Source organism: Manis pentadactyla, chromosome 15 (genome assembly GCF_030020395.1).
Source record: "Manis pentadactyla isolate mManPen7 chromosome 15, mManPen7.hap1, whole genome shotgun sequence".
NCBI classification, from domain to species: domain Eukaryota; kingdom Metazoa; phylum Chordata; class Mammalia; order Pholidota; family Manidae; genus Manis; species Manis pentadactyla.
The window spans coordinates 60,116,160-60,132,884 of NC_080033.1; the positions used below are offsets into that span (position 1 = coordinate 60,116,160).

The window sequence follows — 16,725 nt, forward strand, 5'->3', positions numbered from 1 at the left end:
TTTATGAACTGCTTTTTTTTGTTGTTCCTTCTGTTTCGCTTTGTTTTTTGTCTTGTTTTGTTTTTATTAAAGTATCATTGATATACAATCTGATGAAAGTTTCACATGAACAACATTGTGGTTTCAGCATTCACCCACGTGATCAAGTCCTCACCACCACCCCCACTGCAGTCATTGTCTACCAGTGTAGTAAGGTGCTATACCGTTATTACTTGCCTTCTCCATGCTATACTGCTTTCCCCATTATCTAGTTATATTGTGATTACAAATTATAGTGCCCCTTAATCCCCTTCTCCCTCCCCACCCACCTTCCCTAACTCCTCCCCTTTGGTAACTACTAGTCCCTTCTCAGAGTCTGTCGGTCTGCTGCTATTTTGTTCCTTCAGTTTTGTTTTGTTGTTATACTTAACAAATGAGTGAAGTCATTTGGTACTTGTCTTTCTCCACCTGGCTTATTTCACTGAGCATGATACCCTCTAGCTCCATCTATGTTGTTGCTAATGGTAGGATTTCTTGAAATAAACAGTTTTATATAATGGACAGAGACAAGAAGAGATGCATTAAGTAGAATGGTGTCAAGGTTGATTTGTGGTATGAAATTCCCAACACTATATCAAGATTATATGATATTTATCAGGGAGTAGATCATACTCTTTTTCAGTCCCATTTCCTCTTCCCCTCTTCCCTGTCATAGCAAAAGGACAGAGTCTGGAGAGGGGAGTATATGACGTGGTAGAGCTCTCCATGGGTTGGCACTTGGCTATATCTTTTTAAATGTCAGTTGTGATGAAACTGTTGTATGCTGCATTGTTTCATACTTTGGAAGGAACAAAAATCCCCTCTAGAAGGACAGGACATTAAATTGGGATGCATCTGGGAGAGAAGGACAATGTTGTCCAGGGGCAGGTATGGTCATGTGTCTACGCGGCGGCCTTACATACGGTGGTCACTCTGGAAAGTGTTGTTGAGCAGATGAGTGCTGAAGGAGCATTCCGTATGACTGACAGTAAGGGTGTTGTAGTCAGACAGACCTGGAAGAAAGTCCTAGCTCTGCATGTATGAACTCTGGGGAAGTTAGCCAACATTTCTGAGCCTTTGGCTCCTTGTCCTTAAATGGAACTAACAATAGCCTCTAGAAGACTGAACATGAGTACATAGTGGGAAGTGCCTGGTGAAAAATAAGCATTCAGCATTCAGTAAATGATATCTTTGATTATTAGTGTTGACAGACAAAAAAAATCTAGGTGAAATGGCTTGTGGAAAGACTTAAATTTTTATGATGCTATATGTTAAGATCTTTTGTGTTCCTTTCTTAGATAAGAAAAAAAAAAGAAAGAAGGCACACCATGCCCTAAGGTTTGAAACTAAGCAATCCACATAGTACAGACTCTGGGAAACAGGAGCTCTATTGCTGCCTTTTTCCTCATTCGTCACTTATTTCTCTAAATGTTTGTCAGTGAAGCCAACCTTTCATTCATTTCTGCCAAATCTGGCAGAAGAAAAAACACTGTGTTGTTAGTTTTGGTACTTTGGCTTACTAATGAAGCTGAACATTTTTTATATATTTATTGACCAATGAATGATTTCTGAGCCCCTATCCCGTGCCTGATGATGTATTGACTGGAGTTCAGAGGCATGCAAGTAAACAGAATGGTCTCTTCAGAGAGGTTACAACCTCAAAAAAAACAATGAGTGCATAACCAATACAGTATTACAGGGGGCTATGTTATGATCGTAAGCACAGAGGAAGAGGTGATTAATTCTTTTATAAAGTTAAAAACACTCATCGACCATTTGAGTGGAGATTTGGAGGATAAGAGGGAAGAGACCAGAGAAATGGGGTGCCCGTCTCAAGAAAACAGCATAGTTAAATGCAGTGTTGATGTGCAGCACACTTGGGAAGGGTGGATGGTTGGGTGTGGCCAAAGCCAAGGGTGCATGTTGGAAACTGGCAGTACCTAGGAAGTGCGCCTGGAAAAGTGCACTGGGGCGCTCTCACGAGGGATTCAGAACAGATCCCCCAGACCAAAGCCTTGATTGTGAGCAAAGTTATACCAGTCTCGCCCTTGGGGTGTGTGTGTGTGTGTGTGTGTGCATGAGGCCATTTCTAGACAGGTTCCATAGCATTCTCAAAGGGGATAAAAGGTTTAGCACCACTGGTCCAGACCTTGGAGAAGCCTCTAGTATCCTCAGCTGGAGTGGAACGGGATCAGGTCTGTGAAAAAAAACCCTGTCCACAATGTGGACTGGGGAGGGTGCAGGCAGCAAGACCTGGACAGGAAGTTTTGAAAGACAATGTTAATAACCACCACTGATGATTTACTCTGTGGTACACAAAGTGCTGGATGGTTGACCCCCATTTTATTTCACGTAAAATGAGGTTTCACAGATGAGGAAACTGAAACCTAGATCTTAAAAGTAGTCCAAGATGGCCTTGCTGCCAATGGCCGAGTCCGCAGTTAACTGCCAGGTCGTGTGACCCTAAAGCCCACTCTCTTAATCATGACCCTCTGCTGCCTCCCTTATAAAGCGCTGACACCATTTCTTTTGTGCTTCATCTCCTAATCTTCAGTTAATTATTTAAGCAGCAGAGTGACTCACTGCAGGGAAGAGAGCCATAGGACTCGAGATACAAGATACCGTTTAGATAACAAAAAGGAGAAAGGCCTTGGTGGCGATTCATTGTTCTTGTTCCCCACACACACAAATGATCATCTGCTGAGCTAATAGTATAAATCTGAAGAAACCCTTCACTTCGCATGTTGGTTCCTGTTATTTGTGTTCTCTCATTCCATGGAAGGAAATTGGAAATTCTTGCAGAATTCAACCAACAAATGAATCATTTTGAAGAAAAGTGCACAGTGCTATTTTCTTCAAGCTTTGTAGTCAGTAGCACTGTGGCCTCGGAGGACTGCCTGAGCACAGCCACTGTCACTGATTGTTGAAATGACATGTGCAAACAATAGTGTGCACTTCTGTTTTTCATGGCAAATATTAAATTCATAAGGAAAGTTATAAAAGCTCTGGCTGTTTTACCTGGGGGGCTGAGCTCTGCCTGAGAAGTGTGCTGATGCCCTATTGTCAAATAAAAAGCAGACGCTATCTTAGGATATGTGAAACCTCCTGGGGAAGGGCTTAACACTAAACACCTGTGGGCATGGAATTCTGACTCGCAAAAGATCACAATTTTTCCTCCTCTCACATGGTTGTGTACACATGCACGTACAAACCTCCAGTACATGTTTTTCATGGGCTGCTGTAATGACTCTGGCTTTCCAGCCCCAATCATAGAAAACAGAGGCAGATGTTGCTAAAGTTTTGGTGGAAGGCTTAGGAAAGCTTATTTTTGTCATCTTTGGAACAAATATGTGAAGCCCTGTATTAGTTTCCTATCCCTGCTTAAAACAACACGAGTCTATTATCTCAGCTTCCGTGGGTCAGAAGTCCAGGCATGACTTGCCTCGATCATCTCCTCAGGATCTCAAAAGGCGAAATCAAGCTAGGTTGTTGGCTGTTCTTTCCTTGCAACTGAATGACCGAGGCCCCTGTTTTCTTGCTAGCTGTCAGCCAGTGACTGCTCCCAGTTGCTCTCAAGCCACCCACAGCTCCCTACCATGTGGCCCCTTCCACAGGCTCTCTCGCACTTATTAGGAAGTTCCCAGTCCCTTCTAAGGGCTCACCTGACCCCCTAAGGGTCATCTCCCCACCTGAAATTGAATTGACTTAGACCTTAACTCCACTTGCAAATACCTTCACAGTAGCACCTAGATTAAGTGTTGGATTACAAAACTGGGAAGAGATAACTGTCCACCAGGCAATGGACATCTTGGGGTACCATCTTAGAATTCTGTCCACCATAAGCCCTTACAAGCTGCTTCTCTCCTGGCAAGAGTATTGTATGTTGAATGCTTTTGCAGCATCCATCTTTGTTCTCTCAGTTTTATAATCTGCTTTTTTTTTTTTTTAGCAAATACTATTGAGCCCATAATTATGTGTCATTTCTGATTTTGGTAAAATGATGACAAAGCTGTTATTTATGAGGACTTACTACATGCCAGGCACAACGTACATTCCCTCATTTAGCCACTACCACTACTCTGTGCAGAAGATAGAGTCAGTATCATGAGCTCCATGTGACAAAACTGAGCCAGGCACTGTTAAGTGATGTGCCTGCCCAATGTCCAAAGCAGCAGAACTAGGATGTATGTGCAAATCCACATCTCTTTTCCTTCAGAGCCCTCCTTCCTATTTCCATCCATTGTTGTCTTGAATATTGTGGTTCTGAAAAGGTTCCAGAATGTTCTCCATAGCTCTGATGATTATCATTCATCCATGCTTTCTTCAGTCAAATTTGCTATGGAATAACAGAAAATGTCGCATATGTCAAGTCCTCCCTAAAAACAAAGGACGCTCCTAACAGTCAATTATCAAAGAGACACAAGGGTGTCAGAGCAGTTTAGAGCCCGACTTTTGGTAAGGATAGTCCAGTATCTTAGCTGCTGGCATTTTAATGTGCTTGGTTTGTGGATCCTGTGATATACTTTGGTGCCTGGTTTCATGCTGAACATTGATTAATAAGCTTCATCAGGAAAAAAAAAACTCACCAATTCGGCCCTGGAGAACAACTTCAGGTCTTCTTTCAAGGGCAGCTAACCTGTGTCAACAGGAATCAAAATAGAAAAGGGACCCATCCGTGGAAAACAAATGTCCCCGGACTTGAAACAGCACTACGCTGGTGACGCCTTATCTTCATTGTGAACAGAGGACTGACCTGTGCTGCATAGAGGAGGGAAATAAATGGTTATAACAGGAAAGGTGACATTGACAATACCCTCTTCTGAAAGGCTTCTGCTTTTTGACAAAAGAAGGACAAACATGGCATTGATTTATGTTTTAATTGTAAGCTGAGTCTCATAAACTATTAAAACTATATAGAGTGCTCTGAAGGCCACAGGTTTGGGAAGAAGTGCCAGTAGAGCGAGATGATCTTGCCTAGAACTTTCTTCTCTTCTAGCTCCCCCTCCATTTGTCCTGACATGGATATGAACTTCAGGCCTACAATTCCCATAAGAGTTGACACTTTGTTATGTTCCCACTTCTCTGTTCTGATGGAGTGAACTCTTCATCTTCTAAAATTTGAGTTCCAGGGCAGATGGGGGGAGACCTGAGGATGCAACAGACTAAACCAACAGGGCAGCGTTGGCAGAAACCAGCGAGCAGTTCACACAGCCGCCTGCCCCCTTACTCTTGCACCCAGAGCCAGATGACATTTCCTGGCCTCCTCTGCAGTCAGGTGAGGCTCAATGACTGGGTTCTGCTCAGTAGAAGTGGACTGATGGGATGTGTACCATTTCCAGGCTGAGTGCATAAAATCTTAGCATGCAGCCCTCTATTCTCCTTCTCTCATTGGCCAGTTGCCCAGAGTGACTGAGAGGACACAAATTAAACACGTCAGAATCTGTTTATCTGGGATCCTTGAATGGCTAAACAGAATAGAAGCCCCTCTTCATTCCTGCCATTCACTGGAAATCATGTGAACCAGAAATAAGCTTCCCGTGTATTAAGCCATTGAGCATCAGGGATCTTTCTGTAAAAACAGTTAGTATTACTTTATCTAAAACAGCAGCCTGGAATCTAAAAATTGAAAGTAAGACAAAAGTAGTTCTAAGTAAGGAAAAGGGCTGGTTACTTGAGCATGAAAAGTCTGTTTCCATATATTACTTTGTTGTGTAGGTCAGACTGAAAAAGATAAAAGTCAAAGACTCCTATCTACTGTAATAGAAACTCTGATGAAATGAGTTTTGAAGTGAATCCTACAAGAAGCCTACACTGCTGCAAATGGATGAAGACAGACTGTTAAAAAATTATTGTGGATAAATTAAGAGATGCAAAGAAAGCATTTCTTTGAACCTAACTATGAGCAGAATACAATGACATCCAATCTTTGTAGTTTCTCATGCCAATAACAATTAATCTATAATTCTAATATTAAATTTATGAGGATTATTATCTTTTTGTTGCTAATATTTTAGGATAATGTTAAAAACAAATGCAGGTTAATGTTCTGGAAAGAGACTTTGCTTACTATGTTCTTAATATTTCAGTTGTCTACTAGGGCTAATTTACTATGAGTAGTAAATTTAGAGAGAAAAATTTTAGAAAAACAGATTAAGTCATACAAGAGTCAACATTTTTTTATGTGGGTGTCCTTTGATTGGAAATAATTATCATAAATATCCTGTCTCAGCCCTAGTTTACCTAGTGTGGTATTTAATGTTTAATTGTTTTCTCTGATATCTGTGTCTCTAGAGATGTCCTATATTAAAAGATCGTGAGTAATAAGAGGACTCACTTGATTTAGAGTTAAATCTATAATTTCTATTAATACCAAAATTAAAATAAAATTTCCTCCTCATCTTTCATCTCCATTCTCATTATAAACAATTTATAATCTTGAGAACTGTTCTTTGCTTCATTTAATCTATTTAAATTTTAAAATGCAATTTATTTATTAGCTCCCATGTAGACTTTCAGACCAGGAGGAAATGTAACTGGCATTCTGGTCTAACAGAATTTTCCACAGTTGTTAATTGGGAAATTGGCATTTGGGTTTAAATATTAGATTCTCCTTATTTAAGTACCTGTGAGCCTCTTCCTAAGACGTGACCATTCAGGACCCACTGGCCGAATCCACTTTTCTAATCTGCAGTGGGGTTACACTGGCTTTTGGTGACACTCCAAGACACCGCCACCCTGTGAGATTCTGAAATTTCTAACTCCTACCTGAAAATTACCATGTACATTCTCGTTATTTACAATGACCACCCATGCAGCTCTGTTCCAAACCTGACCTGCCTTTGTTGGGGAATTTCTGATTCGTAGCCTCTCCTTGTACCTGTGCCCTCATAGAGCTACATGTGTTTTTACATTTCTCTCTTTTTCTTTTTGTTAGGGAAGTACATCATAGAAACTAAATGGAGGGAAGATAATTTTGGACTGGAATGTCCTCTCAAATCCAGCCTACAGAGTATATTTCACATTTGTTTTTAAGTTATTGTTTTCCTCTACATGCTTTTCTTTGGAGGGTTTCTGAGCTTCCATATTCAGAAGAGCATGAGGAGCCGAGGAAAATCCATTATTCAAACTCTTCCTCAGCGAAGTATAGAATTTGACTTTGCTTCTCAGTTATTATCCTGAAAGTTTGTTTCTTTCATTTTTGCTTTAAATTTGTATTTTTTACGTATTATTTCCTTTACCAGAATATGCTTATTAGTGTTTACCAGCTGGTTTCAATGAAAAATATTTTTGAAGTGTAGTTGATATACAATGATAGATGTACAGCATAGTGATTCAACACTTATGTACATTACAAAGTGATCACCACCATAAATCTAACTACCCTTTGTCACCATAAAAAGTTGTTACAATATTGTTAACTGTGTTGGCTATGTTGTACATTATGTCCCATCTTATTTACTTTAAATCTGGAGGTTTGTACCTTTCCATTCCCTACTCTTTTTTCCTCATATCCAAACTTCCCTCCCCTCTGGCAAGCACCAGATTGTTTCCTATATCTCTGAGTCCGTTTCTGCTTTGTTTGTTTTGTTTTGTTTTATCTTTTAGATTCCACATATAAGGAAATCATATGGTATTTATCTTTCTATCTGACTTATTTTACTTAGCATTCCACTCTCTCTTTATCCATCCATGTCACAAATGGAAAAGTTTCATTCTTTTTTATGCCTGAGTAATATCCCATTCCAAAAAAACCCCTATATTTTTATTCATTCATCTATCAACAGACACTTAGGTTGCTTCCTTATCTTGGCTATTGAAAATAATGCTTCAGTGAACATAGGGTACATATATCTTTTCAAATTAGTGCTTTCATTTTCTTCAGACAAATACTTAGAAGTGGAATTGCTAGATAGTATGATAGTTCTATTTTTAATTTTTTTAGGAACCTCCATACTGGCTGCACCAGTTTACATTCCCACCAACAGTGCATGGGGGTTTCCTTTTTCTCCACGTCCTTACCAACACTTGTTATTTCTTGTCTTTTTGATACTAGCCATTCTGACTGGTGGGAGGTAATATCTCCTATGGTTTTGATTTGCATTTCCCTGATGATTAGTGATGCTGAGCATCTTTTCATGTGTCTGTTGGCCATCTGTATGTTTTCTTTGAAGAAATGTTTATTCAGGTACTCTACCTGTTTTTAAATTGGATTGTTCATTTGTTTTTCGGTATTGAGTTGTGTGAGTTCTCTATATATTTTGGATATTAACCTTTATCACATATCATTTGCAAATATCTTCTCCCATTCAGTAGACTGCCTTTTTATTTTGTTGATGTTTTCCTTCTCTGTGCAAAAGTTTTTTAGTTTGATGTAGCCCCATGTGTTTGTTTTGCTTTTGTTGCCCTTGCCTGAGGAGACAGATACAAAAAAATATTGCTCAGACTGATGTCCAAGAGCTTACTGCCATAGTTTTATGGTTTCCACTCTTATATTTAAATCCTTATTCCATTTTGAGTTTATTTTTGTGTATGATGTAAGAAAGTGGTCTGGTTTCATTATTTTGCATGTAGATGTCCACTTTTCCTAACACCATGTATTGAAGAGATTGTCTTTTCCCCATTGTATATTTTTGCTACCTATATTGAAGATTAGTTGACCATATAAGCATGTGTTCATTTCTGAGCTCTCTCTTCTGTTGCATTGATCTGTGTCTGTTTTGTGCCAGTACTATACTGTTTTGATTACTATAGGTTTGTAGTATAGTTTGAAATTAGGGAATATGATACCTCCAGCTCTGTTCTTTTTTCTCAAGATTACTATGACTATTTGGGGTCTTCTGTGGTTCCATTACAAGTTTTAGGATTATTTGTTCTAGTTCTATGAAAAGGGCCATTGGTATTTTGATAACAGTTGCATTGAATCTGTAGATTGCTTTGAGTAATATGGACATTTTAGCAATACTAATTCTTCTAATTCATGAGCATGGTATAGCTTTCCATTTGTGTTATTGTGGAAGTTGCTGAATGATCTCTATAGGTCTTCTTTTTTCAGCCTTTTCCCAATGCATTATTGGTCATCACTAATTATTTTCTATGAATATATTAATCCATATAAGTATCTCTGAGCAGTTTCTTCCCCAAAATAAAACAGGACTGTCAGAATTGATTTAAATTATAGAGAATGGAAAATGTAGATGTGAGGTTAAGATACAGAGAGGATACATTAGGAAAGTCTTACCCATATATAAGTAGAGTAATACAAGGATAGAAGAAAGAGAATGAGACAGAAACAATATTTAAACAGATAATGGCTAAGAATTTTCCAGAAAGTGGGTACCAAACTACAGATTCAAAAAGTGTAGCAAATTTCAAGCAGGATATGCAGATAAACCCATAACTAGACATATTATAGTGAACCTGCTCTACAAACAAACACAAGGGGAAAATCTTAAAAACAGCCTGAGAAAATAATTACCATCAAGGAAGAAGACTTTATACTTTTAGATTAAATAAGAGGCTTATAGCATGAGTCACTGCGATTTGACATCTTTATCAAATTTTCAGCTTACTTTGGAAACTGGTTGTGCTATTGAGGTTTTCTTCTAAAGCTGGATTTGAGGGACTGTTAAGCAAAAGAAGATTAGATTTATTCTATTTATCTCCATGGGAGTGGACCAAATACCAATGTATTGAGGGTACAAAAAAATATATATGTAGCATAAGCAAGAGATATCTAACTGCTAAATTGTTAAAACCTGGGGCAGGTTATCTTAGATGAGAAATGAGATCTCTAATATCAAAGGGTTTAAATAAAAGGCAGATAAATACTTCATGATCAAACATTTATTAAGCACCTACCATGTACGAGGCATAATTATAGATTCTAGGTATATATCAATGAATAACCAGTAAGAACATAAAACGTAGACATGCCTTCTATGGAGAGCTTATATCCTAGTGCAGGGAGACAGACAGCAAGGTAAATACGTCAATCATGTGCTATGTTAGAAAATGATAAGTGCTAAGGGGAAAAACAGAATAAGACAAAGGGGATCAGGGGTACCAGGGGAAGGTTTGCAATTTAAAATATGATGGTCAGAATAGGCTACATTGAGAGGTATTGTTTGGCCAATTTGAGAGGAAAGAGAGTGAGCTCTGAGGATCCAGCAGTTAAAGGGAACAGATGGGAGTCACTTCCGGCTCTATAATTTAGTCATTATCATATATTTCAAAGTAAGTTTGGAATCTTAGCAAATGAAATTCTATTGATTATTATAAAATAGTAGAAATAAAGATGAACTTACCATATTGTTTTTATTAATGAAAGCTGTTCATTCTCATTATAACATCATAGAAACTTTGCACTTGAAAATCATTTATTCTAAACATTCAAATTCCAGGAAGGATGTTGTACTTTCTGTTGGTGTCTCCAAATTTAGAGATGAGAGCATATAGTTAGTATAAGCTTATTAGAGAACGAGACTGTCATCTTGAGAAGGAGATGTGAAGAATCTTCACAGAGCATTCGGAAGTAGAATTGTAAGTTTATTTTTCAGAATCAGATTGCTTCTCTAAGAAAAGAAAAGCCAACAAACACCTAGATGCTTTGATTCAAAAAAGTCATGTTTGTTTCTGATGTTGAGTTCTGCAGTGCCAGCCATTTGAAGTATAGAGGGCTTTGACATGTACAGAATGAAAAGCCAAGAATATCTTCCCTGTTAACATGTAGTTTTGTGTTACAGGCACACAAAAAGTCCCTTTGGACAATTGAACCCAGTGAAGGCATGGTTGCCCCGGAAACTGATGTTCAACTGACACTGACCGCCAACCTGAATGACATACTGACATTCAAAGACACAGTCATTTTGGACATTGAAAATAGTAACACCTACCGGATTCCTGTCCAAGCTTCAGGAATTGGTTCCACCATTGTTTCAGATAAGCCCTTTGCTCCAGAACTCAACTTGGGGGCACATTTTAGGTAGGGAAATATCATGGACCAACTGTTATAGAAATCACCTATGTTGCCTAAGTTGAGCATCACCTCTACTTTGAAAAATTCTTTTTTAAGTAAATAGAACTAACCCCCATATTCCCATCTTCACTTTTTCCCCTCTCGATGGGTACATCAGCCACAAGAAGACATTTCCTGGCCATAGCTTGACTTCATTCTCTAAGTGTGTCTCTCTACACAGAAGAGATAGTTCATAGGAAGTGCATTCTTTTCTCAAACTTACAGTATCTTCTCTGTGACAAATTTAAAATTGCAACCATGATTTCTCCTCTTTGATTCCAATCCACTGCTAATCCCTGTCCATGAATGCAGAAAATCAGATGCATCTTATGGTAACCTAAGTAGAGTATAACTAGGAAGATAAAAATTTATTGCCAATGTATATTATCAGGTATTTCAGGGCCAGCAATTTTTTTGGTATTATGTCCTCTGCTTACTTCTGCACCATAGCACCAACAATTGAGGTGATTGTAACTGGTTTCACCTGAAGAGCTAGAGAGTCTAAGTATTTAAATGAAAGGTGATATAGGATAGATACCTCTGAACAGAATGATTGAAATGTGACTCTAAGACTGTATGAGGTTTGGATGCTAACAGTGAAGGGTATGTATGGGTATTTATTCATGGTTCCTCAGAAGAGTCACCTGGCTGTCACTAGTCAACTCTTGGGGACCAGTTGAATTTGGCCTGTCCATTGCAATACTGTGAACAGATCTCAAAGGCACGCTCCTGCCTTCTAGTCTAACAGGTCCTGAAATTAAAATGGATAAACTGTGCTAAGAGAAGATGTGCCTGACAAAAATCAGTCAGGAGCCTTCCCCAGAAGCCCATCCACACTTGCTTGTTTCAGCTCCATCTACAAAACATGGCACTTGATTGAAAATACCGTAAGCCAATAGGAATGAAGTAATAGGCAAGTCAGATAGTTGAATTGCATATACTGTCAAAGAAGTATCCAATTATAGTTTTTCTGTCAACTAAATATAAAAATTCTCCTCTCTGCCTGTCTATTGGCTATAAGCTAGGGCATTTTGTAATGCATACTGTGCTTCTATTTCCAAATTTCTTTGTTAAGTGCACTTGAATATAATTATAGAAAACAATACACTGCAAACCAGACTTAATTACATGTTCTCCTTAATCTACAAATAGTATCAAATAGCCCAAAGGATATTCTAATGCTTGCCTGGAATTGGAAGGTTAGCTAATAGTTTTCTATGATATATAGAAACAAACTGTAGCTCTTAGGTGCCAATTTCTCCTCTGCCTAAATCCTATCATTATTCCCTTTGACATAAATCATGATGCCAGTAATCTCCAGAAGAACCATCAAAAGCAAGTGTAGGTGTACTGCAGCCTACTGGCTGTTTATACAAAGTTTTATTGGCCCACAACCATGCCCTTTTGGGTACATATACTTACTGTGGCTTCTTTCACACTACAATGAAGAGTTGAATAGTTGTTATAGACCATATGACCCAAAAGTTCTAAAATATTTATTATTCAGCCCTTTACATAAAAATTTGCCAACTTTTTGGGCATAAGGGTCTAAAGAAATACCCATATGCCACCTCTTATGGTTGCATATTTTGGGGCAACTTCCTTAAAATTTCAGGGTTTCTGTTTCTTCAGTGTATCATGGAAATAAGTATACTTATTATTACTGGTTTTCTGTGATGATTGAAAGATATACTGTGAATAAGTGACAGAAACCCTGTCTAGTTTATAAACAGTTTATATTGTTCATTATTTCCCCCCAATGCCTACTCTTTGCCAATGAATCATACTACTAAGTACAGAATCCAATAAGCATGTCCTGTGAGCACATATTTAGGTAGAAATGGTTACACCTGACAACTGGCAAATTCTCCTTATTATTTATCTGATGCTTCAGTTTACTTATTAGATATGATGTCATTTCCTAATGAGGGACAGAGGTGATGAAATGTCAAAGCCTAATGAAATTTAAAACATGAAAAAACAGTTCTGAGATGAGTTTCCTCCCTGGAAAATCCTGAACAAAAACCCATTTGAACCACCTCCAAGATCTTAGAAATCCCAGTGTTTAGCAAAGAGTAAGACAATCAGGAAGTCCTTAATAAATATTTGTGGAATAGAAGAATGAATGAACAAATGAATGAATGAATGAGATAGCTGTATCCTTTAAAACACACTAGTCTGAGCAAAATGACCAGTTCAGCTGGTGTCCCAGTCCATTACAGTCCCCTTGACCTCTAGTAAAGCTTAGAGGATATGTGTCATTTCTCTTCGAACTTCCCTTCAAATTGAGCCCATCACAAGACATTTCACTCGGTCAGTAGAAATGTACTCAACACAATTTGAAATGTATTTCTCCTCCAGTAGGGATTTTGTTTTCCTTTCACTCCTCAGAGCCATTTCTTGTAAATTAGAGTGGTTTTCACATGAACTGTGAGTGTGTATTCTGGGGTATGCTTGACCTTCTGGGAAAGAGTGGGGCCATGTGGAGCTGCTTTCCCACAGCCCCGTCCCTGGTGATGACAACTCCAGGACCAAACCCAGGTACCTGACTCAAGTCTGTGGACCCTACAAGTAGATGCTACCTTGTCCTGTTACTGTGGTAACTCCTAGTAGTACTGCGATTTAGCTGTCCTAAATTTTTTTTAATGTCTATTTCATTGCTCACTTTTTAAATATTTCTATAGTAGTAAATCCCGAGGGTAAGAAGCTGAGCAGAGCATCCCAAAGTTGAGTCCCCTCCATCCCTGTCTCCTCTTTTTCAGCCTGGACACCTATTACTACCCCTTCAAGTTGACCAACAAGGGACGTCGAGTCCAACAGTTGTTCTGGATGAATGAAAATTTTCATCCCCAAGACAAGCTGAGCAAGAAAGGACTGGCTAAGAACAGACCTGCTAAGAACCAGCCCCAGCCCCAGGGCTCCCAGGGCCCCGTGTTCCAGCTCCACCCCGTCAAGATGGAAATTCACCCCGGCCAGACCATCGCTGTAATACTGGAAGGCTATTCTGCTACTCCCAGGGTAAGAGGACAGCACATTTAGAAGCTGTCTTTCTATTAAATAAATCTTAGCTCTACCTATTTCTTAAGTGAGTCCCTTGACATTTATTTGTAGAAAGAATGCGGTTTCTTAAGGATTTTGTACAGCACTGAGTTACCATGGCAGCACCCACTGCCTTCAAGGTTCAGCCCTGCTCAGTTTTCTGTTTGTTTCTAACGCTACTGTGAACTCAACCTTAAAATGCTATTTAAGGCAGGTTCCCCTTCCAGGGTCGACAGTGACCAACCAGCAACACCCTGGTAGAGGGACATCCAGCATTCAGCCAAGGCTAAGCCTCCTATTAACGCCTAGCAGTATTCATTTAATATTTATTCAAAAAGGGTGTTTTTATAGACACTCTCAGCTGCCTCTTCTACGCAGGTATCAGGCCATCCTTGGCTCCTTCTCTCTCCGCCTGACAACACAGCAGCACATTTATAGTCATCGTCTTTCTGTGTATCAATAAAAAGCCTGGGTTTATATTCAGCAACTCTGATGTTCTGATCTTATTTCCATTTTTTATATTTATATTATCACCATTCTGCTTAAAACATTTAAACAGATCCAAACCATTTGTCTGTTTATTCCTGCTCCCTCTTGGAGATCGGAAACCATCAAAAACCTGCAGGAAACTTCCAAAAGCATTTATGAACCTCTTCTACCTCCTAAGTGCAGACTTTGTGAATGAGGAATGATGCTTACTTGAGCTCCTGCTGGTATCATTAAATTAGGAAGTGAAACTGAACTTTCTCTTCATGAAATAGGAAACAAGAAATTTGTCTCCCAGAAGAGAAGAGGGGGAAGCTGATCCATTTCTTAGTTTCTCTAGGCTCACAGATCGCACGTTATCTCACTTACATTGTTCCTCACAGAGCATTTTCAGGTAAAACACATCCTTAGTGCAAAAAAATCAAAGAAAGGTTATTTCCCATTATAGGTATAAATGTGTTCTTTCTCTTTGTTGTTAAGGGATTCAGCCAACTTTCACTGAGTATGCACCGCATGACAAACGCTGGTAGGCACTAAAGATGCGAAGATGAACAGAACGCAGCCCCTCATCTCAGGGCACTGACAGCTGGGTGCACATACGCAATGTTATTATCAAGAGTCGACCATGTTTTTAAAGGCATTAACTGAGCTACTGGGGTTCTAAATTCAGTTTAAGCTTTACTAAAAGCTTCCCTGAATGTTCTTACATATCATGCTACATAACTGAGAAGAGACTTAAATTCATTAACATCTGAAACCTGAGCACTCTTCAATACAAGCTATTCATAGTATAACTTCACTTTGGGTCCTTTCTACTTTATAGAAATGTCATCCCCTTACGTCCAAGAAATATTTGTTTCTATGGTATGATTTTTAAATATTCAGGTATAGAAGGCAAAATTTTTCCAGCCACAGTTTATGACTGGCTTGGTAAGAAATCATCTACCTCCCATTTAACTGTAAGCCCATGAAGGATTTTATCTGCCTTGTCCATCACTGTTTTGTACATCCAGTTCCTAAGTCCTAATGCATAATACTAATACTATATTAGTATTAAACATAATACTATATATATATGATAATATAGCTGAAGAAAAAAAAATATATATATATATATGAATTTAAATTGATTGGATCCTTACAAGCAGTCAAAAACAAGCCCATGATTTATCCAGGCATGTTTAACCCATAAGATTTTAATTGCATGGCAAAGAATGATCCCTAAAATGCACTATTTGGAAAAGCGTCCTCTTCCCTGATGTCCCCAGGCTAGTTGTTCAGAATCAGTTTGCTGATTGCTGAAAATTAAGTTTTTTGAGCCATGGCTGTTCCAAAAAGGCTGGTGTCTCTCTTCTTCAGATAGTCAAAGAAAGGCTGGTGTGCCACGCCATCATCGGGGCACAAAAGAGAAAGAGCTTGGTGCTGACTGTGAATATCATCTGTGAGTTTATAGCGCCACTGATCCAGCTCTCCACCAAGCAGCTTGTATACCGACTGGAGAAGGTCAGTGGCTGTACTGGGAAGGGCTGGGTGTTCAGACCAGGGCTCGGGATGTTCACATTTTCATTTTGGAAGCTCAATTAATGAGAAGCCTGTTACACCCACACCCCACCAATGTTTTTAAGCTTCAGAAGCCAATACACACTCAACCAAAAAATCTGAATCTAGGCCTAAATTCCTTTGAAATGTAAATTGCTATAGAAATTCTACTTCCATCATTCCTGATGTATAAGACAAAAGTAAAGGGTATTCCAGTGCACTGAAAATGCATTTTAGTCAATCATTTTGCTCTAACTAGGTAAAATAAACATCTCAGTATAGAAAGGGCTGGAGTAGAATCACTGATAATTAGACTAATCAGAAAAATAGCTACCACTTATTAATTGGTATGTGTAGGCATCAAGCCATGTTCATCGCATGTATTTTCCCAGTTGTTAAGATACTATATAGATTCCCTAACACTACTTGAGATGATCAACTTAAACTATTTGACCCACACTCTTTAATTTCTGTAGTTATAACATCTACTCCTTTATATGGACATTAAGGGCAAGCCACAGATGGAGGTGGCAGAGGACAGGGGAGAGATGGGAGTGACTGCTGCTTAGGGCAGGAGATTGGGATGGTGATAAGGTAGGGGAGACACCACAGTAGGATTTTACCTACTC

At 38.9% G+C, this 16,725-nt stretch overlaps 1 protein-coding gene across 1 annotated transcript in view; it reads left to right on the forward strand.

The window, feature by feature from the left end:
* The window catches only part of HYDIN (HYDIN axonemal central pair apparatus protein), a 377,997-nt gene that overhangs the window by 214,007 nt on the left and 147,265 nt on the right, over positions 1–16,725 (forward strand). The window contains exons 21-23 of the mRNA XM_057493202.1: positions 10,761–10,999; positions 13,795–14,050; positions 15,917–16,060. Coding sequence (XP_057349185.1) covers positions 10,761–10,999; positions 13,795–14,050; positions 15,917–16,060 — 639 coding nt within the window. The remainder of the gene's footprint in view (positions 1–10,760; positions 11,000–13,794; positions 14,051–15,916; positions 16,061–16,725) is intronic.